The sequence below is a fragment of the Macrobrachium nipponense genome, chromosome 29 (assembly GCF_015104395.2).
Source record: "Macrobrachium nipponense isolate FS-2020 chromosome 29, ASM1510439v2, whole genome shotgun sequence".
Classification (NCBI taxonomy): domain Eukaryota; kingdom Metazoa; phylum Arthropoda; class Malacostraca; order Decapoda; family Palaemonidae; genus Macrobrachium; species Macrobrachium nipponense.
Window position 1 is genome coordinate 23,647,526 of NC_061092.1, and position 14,818 is coordinate 23,662,343.

The window sequence follows — 14,818 nt, forward strand, 5'->3', positions numbered from 1 at the left end:
GGAAATGGGGGGCGGATGGAGGGTAGTTAGTTACTCTGGGATACTAAAGAGGATGAATAAATTGCGGTGGAAATGCGCTACTGGAAGTAATAGGTGAATCTGATGTTGGCGTTCTCGTGTTACGTGTTGTGAACGTGTTTGAATTCTCTCTCTCTCTCTGTTTCTCGTTTTTCTTTTTCCTGATTCTATAGACTTTTCACCCTCAGCCCCCCCCCCCCCCCCCCCCCCTCTTCCTGGTCATACATCCACACCTTCCTTCCCCTCTCGCACCTGACGCCAAGGCACGCTTGGTATAGATACATCGAGCGAGAAAAGTAACCAGGTGTGATGAGGTCCTTACCTGGTCCCCAAATCAAGCGGTAGTGCAGTACCAGTTAATTCGTAATCTCTCAACCCCCAACCTGGCATATAAGATCATACATACACACACACACACACACACAATACCACTTACATTCCATTTAAGAATAGAGTCATTTAACCAAATCGTTAACCCACCTAGGTGAGGGTGTGCGTTAATGATTGGGCTAAATGACTCCTTTTCAGATCTTTTGTGATCCATTTTGTGTATCAAGTTTAACTGACAATTCCATTGACTTGCCAAATGGATCATTTCATTTTGCCTCTTAATCTCATTTTTCACTTAAGAGAAAGGCTTCTTTTTTTTTTCAAATGTACCAGTTTTTCAGCGATGCTACCGGAGAGGTAAGCTGATGTAAACTGAATGAGAAAAAGCCATAACGGGATAAAATAAAACGTATGGTGGACTTGATAATTTTGCACCCTAATTAGCGTACAAATAGGGCCCTATTACTGAAAAGCAAAAACTACAACTATAAATTTTCACACTCACATTTCAGAGCACTTTTAGACGCATTAATGATAATAACATTAATAATAATAGCGTCTGGTGACCGCAAATCTCCACAAAGGTGGAGGACTCCAACCGCCACCACGCCCCCACCCCACCACCACAAGACAGGCCCTCCTTATCTAACTCCGGAAGCTCTCTCAAAACCTATGCGGTATCGGGCCCCAATTTTGGAGAATATCTCAAGCTCACATTCTCTCTCACCTGGATCAATTGCTGGATAGTAAGTGTCACTCTTAAAGATGCTACTTACGCTACTTTTTGTAGTTTTCTTTAAAAAAAAATATTGAGATGGATATTTGTCTGTCCATTAACACTTTTTCCGTCCGCCCTCAGATCTTAAAACTACTGAGGCTAGAGGGCTGCAAATTGGTATGTTGATCATCCACCCTCCAATCATCAAACATACCAAATTGCAGCACTCAACCCTCAGTAGTTTTTATTCTGTTTAAGAATAAACGTTAGCCATGATCGTGCGTCTCGCACCGCTATAGTTGCCAACAACACAGGGCCACAACTGGGCATTGGCTGAAAGTTTCGTGGGTCGAGTCTGAGAGTTTCATGGCCGTTTTATGACTGTCATTGCCGATTGTAATCGGAGGAGGGGAAGTAAACTGCGCGTTCATAGGGAAACCAGGAGGGGTAAAGTGCCCCAGATTTTCGGTGATAAAAATGAAGTCGGTATAAACCCTTTCCATAAAGGAGGAAGAGGAATATCAGAGAATTTAGGCCCAAAGCCAAGCACTGGGACCTGTAAGGTCATTCAGCGATGAAATGGAAACTTGAGAGTAGGTGTAACACGAGGGAAATCCTCGCTGTTGCACTATGAAAAGTGTTGTGAGAGGATGGACAGCATGATGGACGAGAGAATATGAACGGAGGTACAGTAAAATGAATGAAAGGGGGTTACAGCTATAGGGGCTAGGGGACGGTGCAATGAACCTCAAGTTATGCCCACAGTGCACCGTGTGAGGTGCACTGACTGAACTACCACCCCGCCATCTGCGCCAACGCCCTCCCCCTCCCCCTTTCTCTAAAAGCAAAGGCAAGTGGAACTTTACTTTCTTTTCTTCACTTTTTATCGTCTTGGTTCCTCTGGCGTTAAAATGGAATTCTTCAGCTCATAAGAGCCACTGTATGTGTATGGCATATGACACAGCTCAATTCCAGCTTTATTTGCACTTGCTACGTATATTAAGACATGCAAATGCAACATAAACATCCTGTTCTTCGCCGGAAAGAAAAGGTAAGAATATTGTTCCCTTTCCTCAGGCTTGTGGTCCATCTTACTTTAAGATCTTTGTTTCCCCTTGCCGGAGGAAAGAAATCGGTTAACATCTATCTACTTTTTTTTATCTCCCTTTCTGCTCTTGTGACAGGAGAGAGAGAGAGAGAGAGAGAGAGAGAGAGAGAGAGAGAGAGAGAGAGAGAGAGAGAGAGAAAGAGAGAGAGAGAGAGAGAGAGAGAGCATGAGCTGGCTGGGAAAGTGGATAGAAAATAAGTCCAAAGGTACCCAGAGGTACTGTGTGTGCGCCATAGTTGGAAACTACTTGTGAAGCATGAAGTGTTGTCAATAACCTGACATTAGGCTATCGACAACACTTCAGTGCTTACGGTCTAGGAGGCTCTCGTGGTTTCTCGTGCTCTCCGTCTTCTATAACCTTTAAACCTCTTTTACTGATTTTCCTTTACTGAGGTTTCCTTATGTTCTTCAGTTTGAGACCTACTTCCCTGTGAGTTGTAATCTAAAAAAAATTGGTCATTAGTCTCACTTTACATTAAAACAATGGGTAACGCTATTTTCAGAAGAGGTCATAATGTCCAAAATTTATAAACACTAATGGGTCCAATATTGAGTTCTCACTGTTATATCTTTCATAAACGCAAAAAAAAAAAAAAAAAAAAAAAACAACTAGTCGTTTTCTTTTGTTACGACGGATATAACTAGGAACTAAACAGCTACAACCGAAAATAAAATCAAGTCAAAGTCTAGTCCACCAGAGCAGACTGATCTGGTGGAATAGATAATTTCTACCTTGTCTCTTAGATCAATCAAAGAATGTTACTACTTATTATCAAATATGATTCTAATAAGTAATCTGCATAATTATTTAAACAGTGGTCTTCAGTTTGTAATTTTACTGATGAACTTTTAATATTTGAATATTCTCAAGTTACAGGAACCACAGATAACCTTATCATTTTTATTATTACCATCAATATCAGTCTGTTGGCCTTGAAGGAAAGGGTCTGACAGTGTTGTCCTCTGTTGTGAAGTAATATTACGAGTGATGAGGACTCAAGAAGAGGCATCCTCTGGTCCACAGTCTAAGGAAGAGATACTCTGGACCTTGGATTCACGGGTTTAGTACCCCGAGTAATTTCAGCACCCAGAATATTACTTCCAGCCAGGCAAGAAGGCGCTGAAAGATCAGAGGCACGATGTGAGTAAATTATAACTGTACAGAAAAACTTCATGTGTGTTGATGAATTGAATATAGAATTTAAATCAAAGGACAAGCACTGGGATCCATGAGGTCATTCAGCACTGAAATGGAAATTGACAGTAAAAGGTCTGAAAGTTGCAAGAGGAGAAAAACCTCGCAGTGTACTATGAATTAATTGTTAGGAGAGGATGGAAAGTAAGATAGAAGAAAGAGAATATGAAAGAAGGTACAGTAAAAGGAACGAAAGGGATTGCAGCTAGGGGCCGAAGGCACTCTGCAAATAACCTTAAGTAATGTCTAATGTGCGCTGCATGAGGTGCACTGACGGCACTAATCCCCATAAGTGTGGGTAAGTGTTAAAAGGGTATAAGAAGCCAGGTGAGAACCTCGGGTTTCGTCCTTGACACTGATTAATGAATAAACCTATTACATGAAAAACAATCGGAGACTATTTCTTCCTCTCTTTCCCTACGTTACAAAGTTTGGGAACTCTCTCCCTGCTTTCGTACTCTCTGACTCCCATGGTCTACCAGTTGTGATCACAAATCATTCCCACACCTGGCTTCCATTTTAAGGCCTTGTTTCCATCGTGGATATTTAGCCGCACTTGGCAACTGTTACTCCGAAAGGTAAACATTGATCAAACTATCCTAATTCTCAGAATAATATGAAATTACTTTCTTTTCAACATCAAGTAGTTTCATTTAACAGGAGATGGCGCCAATAAATAAATGAACAAATAAATAGCGGTTACTGCTGCATATATGTTTAATGGCTGACTCGTGGATGTAGCTCCATTGCAGTAAAACGTCTACACCAATAGCCGCTACGTCCTAAAATCTTTTATTATTATTATTATTTTATATTGTAGTAGCATGAGTCTTGAAATGGAGAAACAAAGCCACAATTATGTATATGTACATATATGTACATACACAACTGTGGATTTGTATCTCTATTATTATTATTATTATTATTATTATTATTATTATTATTATTATTATTATTATACATAATTTCGACTACATTTCAAAATGAAAAAAAAAACATTATACAAGAAATTAAGTCCAAAAAGTTTGACTGCGCGCGGGTGCGTGCGTACGTAAGTCCCGCAGGTCTAACAATGAGGACCCGTGGGGTTTCACGCTTTCGCAGTCTTTCCAAAATCCTGCCCCATTTCGGACACTTCCCGCGATGAATCACGCCCCCGCTGCTGCTGGCCGTTAAACTGGACAAGCGGATAAGGACCGGGGTGTCGAAATCTGGGGAACTCGTCGGGAACTCGGTAAAATCCCCATCGCGTCCCGCTACGACCAAGGCGTCCGGTCAGCTGTTTGAGGCGAATGACAGACTCTTCAGGATAGAAGAAGAAGAAGAAGAAGAAGAAGAAGAAGAAGAAGAAGGGGTGACTCCGGCGCGCGGCGTTCTTCAAGCGGAAATGAAGATAACAGAAATATTTATGTGATGCCCCCCCCCCCACCTCCCTCCCCTCCCCGAATCTCTCTGTCTCTCTCTCTCTGTCTCTCTCTCTCTCTCTCTCTCTCTCTCTCTCGACTTCTACTGCATCGTATCTTCTTCTTCAGTGGTTTCTAGTATTCTCCACGAAGAATGAGTGATACAAATGTTTTAATATTCCTCTGCTGTTCTTGTGACCTGAACCCTGTCGATAACATCTGTTCAGTAATCTTCAAAGTCAATATTTCTCACGTTCTTTAAACTAAGATATTTTTCCAAAGATATGGAATTTTTCAGTAGCAGTCATCATAATCATCATTATTGAATGTAATGTTTTTCTCTTCACTATAGAGGAAATGTTAATAGCAGTATTTTTATTGCAATAACGCGATCGAATACGGTCAAAATAACCTTCTCCCCAACATGAGTTTATTTCCTTTGATTCATTTCAATTTGGTTACCGAAAGCCTCGCCGTTCGTGCGTCAATCAAGGAAGAAGAGGAAGCTTCAATCCCTGTTGGACCTAACTTTTAACCGCTTGTCGCTGATTTGGTTAAACCTTCCGGCGCCGAGATCCGAGGAAGAGATAAGGAGATATAATGAAGACGACGGCGGAGATGCGGAGAGGATAAACAGATTACAACTGCTCCAAAGGGCAAGGACTCAAACGCCATTCCGTTCCAGTTTATGAATGAACGCCTCCAAGTCGCGCTGACACGTCCCACACAAACTTTGTCCTCCTCCTTTTTTTTTTTTTATCGTTCTTTCTCTCTTTCATTCTTTCTTTTCTTCAAGATGACACGAGAAAAATGCCACAAATAAAAAGAGGTGTGAAGCATAGAAAACCTTCCCTTCGGTCACCAACGATTGACAGAAACAATTCCGGACCGAACCGGCTTGCAGTGTATGCTAATTTATGAGTGCGTGTGCGTGCGTGTGTTTGTGTGGTGCTTGATTATGTAAGTTCGTGCGTTCGCTCCCGTAAGTGGTCCACGAGAGAGAGAGAGAGAGAGAGAGAGAGAAGAGAGAGAGAGAGAGAGAGATTTGCGTATCTTTGCACGAGCGTAGGTGATAATCCCGGCTCTTGCATACAAGGGCTCTTACGCAATGCTTTTGTAGCTATGTGGATACTGCAGTTGTGTGGGTTGCCAAAGGGTGGGTGAGGATTGGGTGGCAATTGGGGGATGGGTGTGGATGGGGGAAGACGGGTGACTGTTGGCGATGAGGCTGGCCAGGATAAAAAGGGGAAATCGATATGCAATGAAGATGAAGAAATCTGCATAGAATAAACCACCATCATTACCTCGTCTTTTCTTTTGCTCTTAAGAAATTTCTATTCACAATCATTTTGTATGATTTTCGTCTGTAGTCGTACGCTATTTATTTCTCTTTTTTTTCATGGGAATTAGTTCATAGACTCCAGAGTTTTATTCATTTGTTCACCTACTTGTTTCTGTCTTATCCGGTTATCTCTCTCTCTCTCTCTCTCTCTCTCTCTCTCTCTCTCTCGATCGTCTCTCCGTCTCTCTTCTCTCATCTCATCTCATCGCATATTAACACTGCTGCTTGCTTTCCTGTTTCTAAAAACTTCAGTGTTAAAGCAATGATTAGTCTCCGTAGCCAAGCAAATGAATCCCATATAATATGCCATCTTTAAAGTTCTGTCAGGTAGGCTAGGTATAAAAAGGATATCGTAGACGCCCACATGCTTAAAGTATGTTGTAGAGATTTCACTGGCGATTACATGGGGCTCTTCCCAAGACCGGAGTGGTCGAAACTTTGAGAAAAAGCAATAGCTTTTTCGCTCATATCGTCGCGTTACCCCAACATTGCCAGGAGACTGGCGACACACCCGCACCCTCATCATCTAACCTCGATATAGAGATTTCTGTCCTCTTTTCGTCGATGAGAGTTATTTGGGTGCCTCATCCCCTTCTTCTTTTCATTTGAGATGGTTCCTTGTAGTTCTTGTCGACTTCTATTTGCTCTACTGCCGTTTAACGGCGATGATTTTTCGTACATTATCTTGCACTTGCTTCAAGCTTTCCTGTTGTCCTTAAGCGCATGCGTTTCCACCCTCACACCATGACGTCAGCAATCGATGTGACGCATTGATTCCGTCATATATAGCAGCCAATCCGGTGAAGGCTAGTGCGCCGCTATTGGCCAATGTGATAGTGACGATGTGTGACGTATAATGACGTGTCCCTTACGTCAACAATATATACTTGGGACCAGATGTTGAGAGCAGTTATCTTGTTGTGAAGACGGTCGACATCGGTTGTGGGTGTGTGTCAGTCGTGGCTTGAGGTTGTGTTAAGGCATTATACTAGAACTCCTCATCTATACAGTGTCCCCTCTAGTTCTCTAGATGAGGGACCTTTGGTACGAGACCTACTTGGACCTGGATCAGATCACCGACGCGGGGGTGTCCACCGCCGGACTGGGTGACCTGGCCTTCCCCCACTTGACCACAAGTCACGTGACTTTTCCATCTCCACCTGTGACCACGACACCTTCACCTCCAGCACCGTCTCTGGCACCGTTCAAATTCTCACCAGCTTCTCCAGACACACCTTTCAACTTAGGCCACAGCTCAGGTGAGACGCCGTGTGACAGGGATCGCAAGCGACCGACCCAGCTCCTTCCCGTGTGTGTGCTTGACCGCCAGCAATTTGGTTCCTTCCCCTCGGGCACAGGCCTCTGAACAAACCCCTCTTTTGACAGACAGACAGACAGACAGGCGTCTTGGCTTCTCAAAAACAAGTTCTTTCCCAGCACAAAATTTTGTTCTTCGAGGTTACACTCTAAAGAAATAAGTGAATGTTAATTCTTGGCCCCCTACCCTGTCAAAAATTTAAAGAGTTCATTAAAAAAATACCATATGAAACAGAAAGCTAGATGTCTGCCTGCCAGGGGTTTCTTCTCTAGTTCTGTGCCCAAAGCTCGGAGGAATGTGACTCAGGATGTGTCGCACTTCTTCCTTTATTTTTCTATCTCAGTGCAATCCGCCTTGACGGATGTTTTGCTGTTGTCACTCTTATCTTATCAGTGTATAGTTGTCGTTGTTCATTTTCACAGAAGGCATAATGGAATCTTTATCTTTACTACGATTTCTCGTTTTCCTAGCTATTCTGATGCTTTCAAAAACCAGTGTGAGTGTCTGCCAAAGAATTTGCGTGAAAAGTGAATAATATCTCGATCAATTTTCCTCTCAAAGTGGATAAACTGTATGTACGAGTTGGGAAATGACTTCGCAGTCATCAAGGAAAACAGCCTCTGTTACAGATTCTAAATGAACGAGTGAAGACGTTTTTCAGGCGAATCGAAGTCATATGATAATTTCCTAAATGAGTGTAAAGCTTCGAAGTCATATGATAATTTCCTAAATGAGTGTAAAGCTTCGAAGTCATATGATAATTTCCTAAATGTGTGTAAAGCTTCGAAGTTATATGATAATTTCCTAAATGTGTGTAAAGCTTCGAAGCGACCCCGTCGTGATTTCGAATATTTCATAGCCAATGACTCGAGACGAACTCTAAGTCCCGAAAACCCTGTCGTGGTGCCCCTCCAGACTCAGGTGGTCAAACATTTATTTGTACTGGTTGTTGACAGACGGTTACAAAAATGATATAGAAATGCCTCCATACGAAATAAGTCTAAATAGTTTTATATTTATCTGTCTCTCTCTCATGAATTTTATTTATTTCGCCCCTTAGAAAAAGAATGGAGCATTTTTTAAAGCCACCGACAGTTGCAGTACTATTTCATGCTGAGGTCTTTTCGACTCATAAATGGTCACGTTTAGTCCTCCATTAATCAACATTCGTGATAGTCGTGTTCGATTGGTAATTCACTCTGTTTTCAATAGGCCCAACCTTTGGTTGCCAAGATTTGAAGAAGAAAAAAATCGCTAGTGAACTTCTGTGCCTGAAGAAGGGTCGAGAGTACTTGTTCGTTGTCAGGCCTCTGTCCAGTGTTATGTCCACCAGGCATAATATGGAATTGGTGATCTTAGAGTAGAGGAGGTTCGACAATAAGAGTAGGTAAGGTAAGCTGAACTCGTGGGGGTGGGTGGCCTGTTAGGTAGGGGCACAGACCCGGGGGTCCATGGGCTGGGGATTCGCCGGAGGGGGTGGCCGGTACTTAAAGCTGACCTCGCCTTATCTTTAGAAGCGTCACGAGTTCGTTCGTATCTGTTGGCAGGAAGGAAGAAAGGAAGGAGGGGTTTTGGTTTCTCGTTATTGCCAACCTCGTAACGTCTCCCAAAAGATTTCAAAAGTCTCTGTTTTTCTTCTAAAAGCATTTGGTATCTATCGTTTGGTATTCTACCGTCCGGCTAAGTTTACAATTCAGTCACATCGTTTGTCAAATCTGAGGTGAGGAGTAGGGAGTACTTTTAAATGCAGAGAAATGAACACCTCACATGAATGTCGGTCACGACACGATGCTAGCTGAAGTCAGCTAACAAAATAAACGATGCTCCATCCAAAAAAAATATTTTTCTCAATTCTAGTTACTTAGTACAGTTCCGGAGTGTTTTCTAAGAAATAAAAAAATCTGTATGAAACGACAATTCGTCTCGCAACGAGAGCGAAGGAAGGAAGGGTCACACGCTCTATCCCAGTGACCTGCTGCGTGAATACGGACCCTATCAAAATTGCATAACATGTGTTGATGTTCTGCCGCTGTCCCCTTCAACGCTGCACGTTGCACGCAATTCCAAGCGCTGGCCGACAGTCACTTGTTGCAGTATTCCGAGAGAGAGAAAGAGTTGGAGCTAGATTCACAGAAAAATATTTTCTTAAGGAACACTTGGATACCCCGGGTTTGATAAGGATGTCATAAAATCGACAGTCATTTGGTTTTTCTTAGCAAATGCCTGTTCTGCTAACAAGATGGAATGTGTGTGTGTGTGTGTGGTATATTCTTTTTAGTTGTCTGTCCCTTTTTGCTTATTGCTTTTATTCTAAAAGCGAGAGTGAAAACTGATACACTTAAGTAGACAGTTCACGTGAATGCAACAAGTCTCTCTCTCTCTCTGAGAGAGAGAGAGAGAGAGAGAGAGAGAGAGAGAGAGAGAGAGAGAGAGAGAGAGAGAATTTCCCCCCTCGTATTTTGTTATTCCGTGGACAGAAGGTAGGTTTCTGTTCGTGACACTTATAAATGTTTTAATAATTCCCCCATCTTGGCCATGTTTTCCAACCCGAGTGTTCATCAAAGTTGCAATGTTTTTCGTAAAGGAGATCAGGGGAGACGAATATCCACCTGCTCCATCTCTCTCTCTCTCTCTCTCTCTCTCTCTCTCTCTCTCTCTCAAAAAGAAGAAGAAGAACAAGTCCAACATTCCAGTGCTTGGTTAGCAGACATCGCTCTTTAAGCCTTTTGCCGTAAGTCGATACAAGCGTCCATGCTGTCGACAACCATATGTGACGTCATGGATGACGTCAGTAAAACGCCAATACTTCCTCCCTCGCCCATGACGTCATGAATCAGGTTGACTCGGTGAACAAATATAGACGCTTTTGTTGACTGTGAATGTGTTGTTCGTGTGTTAGTTTCGCTTTCTTTTTGCTCAGGTAGGATTATATTACTTATTCTAACCCATGACAATACCCACAGCTTATACTAAAAGCAAACCTTGGATTTACCAGTCAGCATAGAGGGGAGTTTTAACCAGTTATGTTGGCAGCCGTGAAAAGGTATTGATGCAACCGGCACTCGTGACGTCACACTTTGCAACACACTGACGGACGCACACCAACATCCATGCCGTCACGAACTCTCTTGACTTGTTAAGGCTTCTCACGAATTATTGCATGTCAAGTAGTTTACTTCAGTTACAATACAAAATCGCTGTTTTGAATTCTTTGCCGTGCTTGCGATACACTCAGCATATGGCATCACTGCCCTCGAATTCGTCTTGCAAGTTAATCGTCTCCCATGGCGTGCAGTTCCGATCGTGAATATCACATTTCCTTCTCCAAAACTAATGCCTTTACAATATAATCGCCCGTCTTTGTAGCCATCAATGTCAACTTCAGCCGACAATGAATAATTTTGATGAAAGGTATTATTAGAACACTGCAAGCAAACGGTGACGTATCATGACGACGCACCAGCAAGAATGGGGCCGGCTTTCAGCGACTGTATCCTTCTTTCTTGTGCCAAATTCGGCCGATGTTGGAAAGAGGAAAATACTAATTCTTTTTTACGCACAGGTCAAGCAACCTGGCACCACTGCTACAGTTATTATTAATAGCTTTGTTATTATTAGTTATCGTTGACAGTGTCGTTATTATTATTACTATGATTATTATTAATTTATTATCATTACTATTATATATTTTTACTGACTTTAATCTTGGTTATTCGGGGGTCGAAAACTGGCAAGTTTAAATGATAATAATAATAATAATAATAATTTTTATTATTATTATTAATATTATTATTGTTGTTATTATTCGCACATCAGTACGAATTGAGCTAACACAGGAAAGTCTTCATATAAGAAAAAAATGGCAAAGCAAAAGGAGAATGCGTTAGGCGCACAAGTCGCATAGCAAAATTTAAGAATAAATTTTTATAAAATATCTAGATAAAATAGCACCCACATCAGCTTTAGTTTGCACATCACCTCTCTCTCCTCTCTCTCTCTCTCTCTCTCTCTCTCTCTCTCTCTCTCTCTCTCTCAGAAAATTATTGCTCATTAATTGTTTTAATGTACTTAATTATTATTATTTTACTTTAACTAACTTTGTAATGCAATTACATGCCTGTATGTATGGATGAAGCAAATCATACATAAATGAGTATCAAAATATATACTATATATATATATATAAATATATTCTATATATATATCTATACATACATTTGTGTATATATATACAATTATATGTGTCTGTAATTTACGTGTGTATATAATACATCATGCATATATACATATATATATATATATATGTGTGTGTGTGTGTGTGTGTGTAGTAGTATGTGTGTATATATATATATATATATATATATATATATATGTGTGTGTGTGTAGTGTGTGTGTGTGTATGATTTATATATATATATATATAATATATATATATATATATATCTATATATGATAATAATATATATATGTATATATATATATACATATATATGTATATATATATATAGCATATATATGTGTATGATTATATAGATATATATAATATACATATATATAAATACTACAATCATGTTATTGTGTATATTTTATATAGATATATAAATATATCTAAGCAATATACATATATATATATATATATATAATATAATATAATACAATACATATATACAGTGAAAATTACCAATTCTCGAGTTCCAGAGTATGCAATTTAAACGATACTTTTGTCATTAAGTCATCTTGCCTCCAGAACTACTGACTCCCCATCCCCCCTCCCACCCCAGGGCCCCGCCCCCCGGAACCGAACCGGTATCTATCTAGCGATAACAAGGCCTCCCTCTGGTCTTTCATTATTCCCGTCTACAGCCCCAGGGAATTTGAGTCTCTCCATCTCAAACATTTTTTTTATTATGCATATTGCTGCTGTTCAAGCTTTACTTTATTTCATTTAATGAATGTTATTGATTTTCTCCATATTTCATAAAGTAACGGTTACTGTTATTTGCTGTTGTTCATAATAATAATAATAATAATAACTGTTATTACTATTATTATTATTATTACTATTATTATTATTTTTTTAAATTATTGCCTCTGTTTTTTTACCTACAACATTATTAAAACCTTTTTTTTTATTCCTAATCATTTATTCCCTTTCTACTAGATTTTCAGGTAACAGCATTATTGATGCCAGTCACGTCTCTCTCTCTCTCTCTCTCTCTAGTAGACAAAATATTACTTCCAGCCTAGCGAGTCATAAATAACATAATTCGAGCGTAGAAGACAGCAAAGTATTTGATGTCTCAAGAGGGAGGGAGAGATGATTAATTTTAAAAGAATACAAACGTATCTACTGTGTCCAACCATACTGAATAATGAAAGAAGGGAAGAATATTAGCACATATCGCAGGTATACTATCGGGGGGTAAAACACTTGTACGGCCAGAGAGACTATTCTTAGCATGAGTCATTCTCTCTCTCTCTCTCTCTCTCTCTCTCTCTCTCTCTCTCTCTATTTTTTTCACAACCTCTCCGCAGAATCCCATGTTCCAATCTAGTAGTTATCTCTAGGTTCATCCCAAAGTCATTAGATAAAATGACAATATAGGAGATCAATATCCGATTGCACGCAGCACGAGGCACCGACAGACAGACAGACAGACAGACAGACATGACAGCCAGTTCCATTTCTATATCGACCTCCAACGACGTCTGTGGGTCTACATTTTTCCCCCCTTGCTTTGTCACTTTTTAGTTTCCATTGTCTGCCTGACATTTTTAACAAAATAAAAATGTTCCAAAATATTTTAGTCATTTTCTGCACTATGCTTTTCATACGGTGAAGCTATGCTGGCACGCGGACGTTGGCCAACAGTATATTGTTACCTTTTTTGTATTTGTGGTAGTACATTATTATTTAGCCAGAATTATATGGTAGAACACACATATAACCTTCCGCAAAGTAGTCAAGTCTCTCCTTGTTTTTTTTGCGTTATAGCTAAATTCACTACGCATTCTTTATTTATTCTGGTTTCTTTTTTAATTCTGTAACTTTCCATGACGAAACTTATCTTTTCAACAAAAAAAAAAAAAAAAAAAAAAAAAAAAAAAACAAAAAAAGGGCCAATTCCAGACAAAATAAAGATCAAACTGAGTTTTCGTTCAATAACTTGGCTGCTATACCGAGAGCATTTGCGGTGCAATATGGCCGTAGAACGTGAATTCCCTGCTCAGAAAAGTTTCGCTTGATAATGTATGGCTCTGTAGCATGCGACAAGGCTTCGTCTCTCGCGGTCTGCCGCAAGCGATTGTTGTTGACCCTTCTGTATGATAGCTTTCGTTGGCATTCTTCTTCCAATTTTAGCTTGACACAATTTGCTTTTGTTCACCTAATGCAGTGCATTGTTACGATTATTTCAGATAAAGTGACTGAAATCTTAATTTTTTTCATGGGTGTCTTTTTCGTGCTAATCGTTATCCTCATCCCATCCCTTTCCCGAATGACCAGTTGAATGTATCCTACTTGGAATTACAGTCGCTGTCAGACATTGCTTAAATGCAATGAAGACTCAAGTCATTTATTCCTCCGTCGTAGATTCTAAACAACCCAATCCACTGGAAATTTCAAGTACTACATTTATCGTGGCACCATCCAACCTGGGTCGCAGACAGCTTTTCTCGCCGAGTCGTCCTCGTTGTTTTGGGGGACTTCCATTCTCTCAGTAGGACCAACTGGATAATAGAAAGAGAGAGAGGAAAAAAAAAAAGGACGCGAACCACTTGTTCCTGCGTCGATGGTTGAGAACGGTTTGAGAGTGAGAGAACGAGAATTTTATGCGGGGCTCCTCATAACAAACTTTTCAAAAAACTGGTCGAATGCCGCCAGCTCTAGTTTTTTGGCCAACGCCTACTTTCGCTCTTTCGCTCTCTCTCTCTCTCTCTCTCTCTCTAACATATATGGTGAATCTAAGCTAAGGTCTCTACAAATAAACATCTTGCTATCTACAAGAAAGGTACATTTTATCTTTTGATATCAGACCCAATAGAAGCACATCTTGCCAAGTCCCCCTCTGCCTATTAATAAAAAAAAATAAAAAAAAGTGGTAGAACATAATCTAAAAGGAAATGCTTGAGTCTTAAAATCCTTGATTTTTAGCTGATTTGGTTTACAAGAAGAGGAACTTCCCTACGGTTCCCGTTAGAATTATTATTATTCAATCAGACCTGAAAGGTCCCAGTGGGTTTAATTGCTCCAGTTACCATCTTTTAGAACAAGTATCCTTCTCATGTGTTCTATCAATTCACTAGCTAAAGGTCCAAACAGAGAGAGAGAGAGAGAGAGAGAGAGAGAGAGAGAGAGAGAGAGAGAGAGAGAGAGAGAGAGAGAGG

At 40.3% G+C, this 14,818-nt stretch overlaps 1 protein-coding gene across 1 annotated transcript in view; it reads left to right on the forward strand.

The window, feature by feature from the left end:
* Positions 1-7,017: 7,017 nt before the first annotated feature.
* The window catches only part of LOC135206188 (probable nuclear hormone receptor HR38), a 40,792-nt gene continuing 32,991 nt past the window's right edge, over positions 7,018-14,818 (forward strand). Inside the window, exon 1 of the mRNA XM_064237505.1 lies at positions 7,018-7,373. Coding sequence (XP_064093575.1) covers positions 7,145-7,373 — 229 coding nt within the window. The 5' untranslated portion in view covers positions 7,018-7,144. The remainder of the gene's footprint in view (positions 7,374-14,818) is intronic.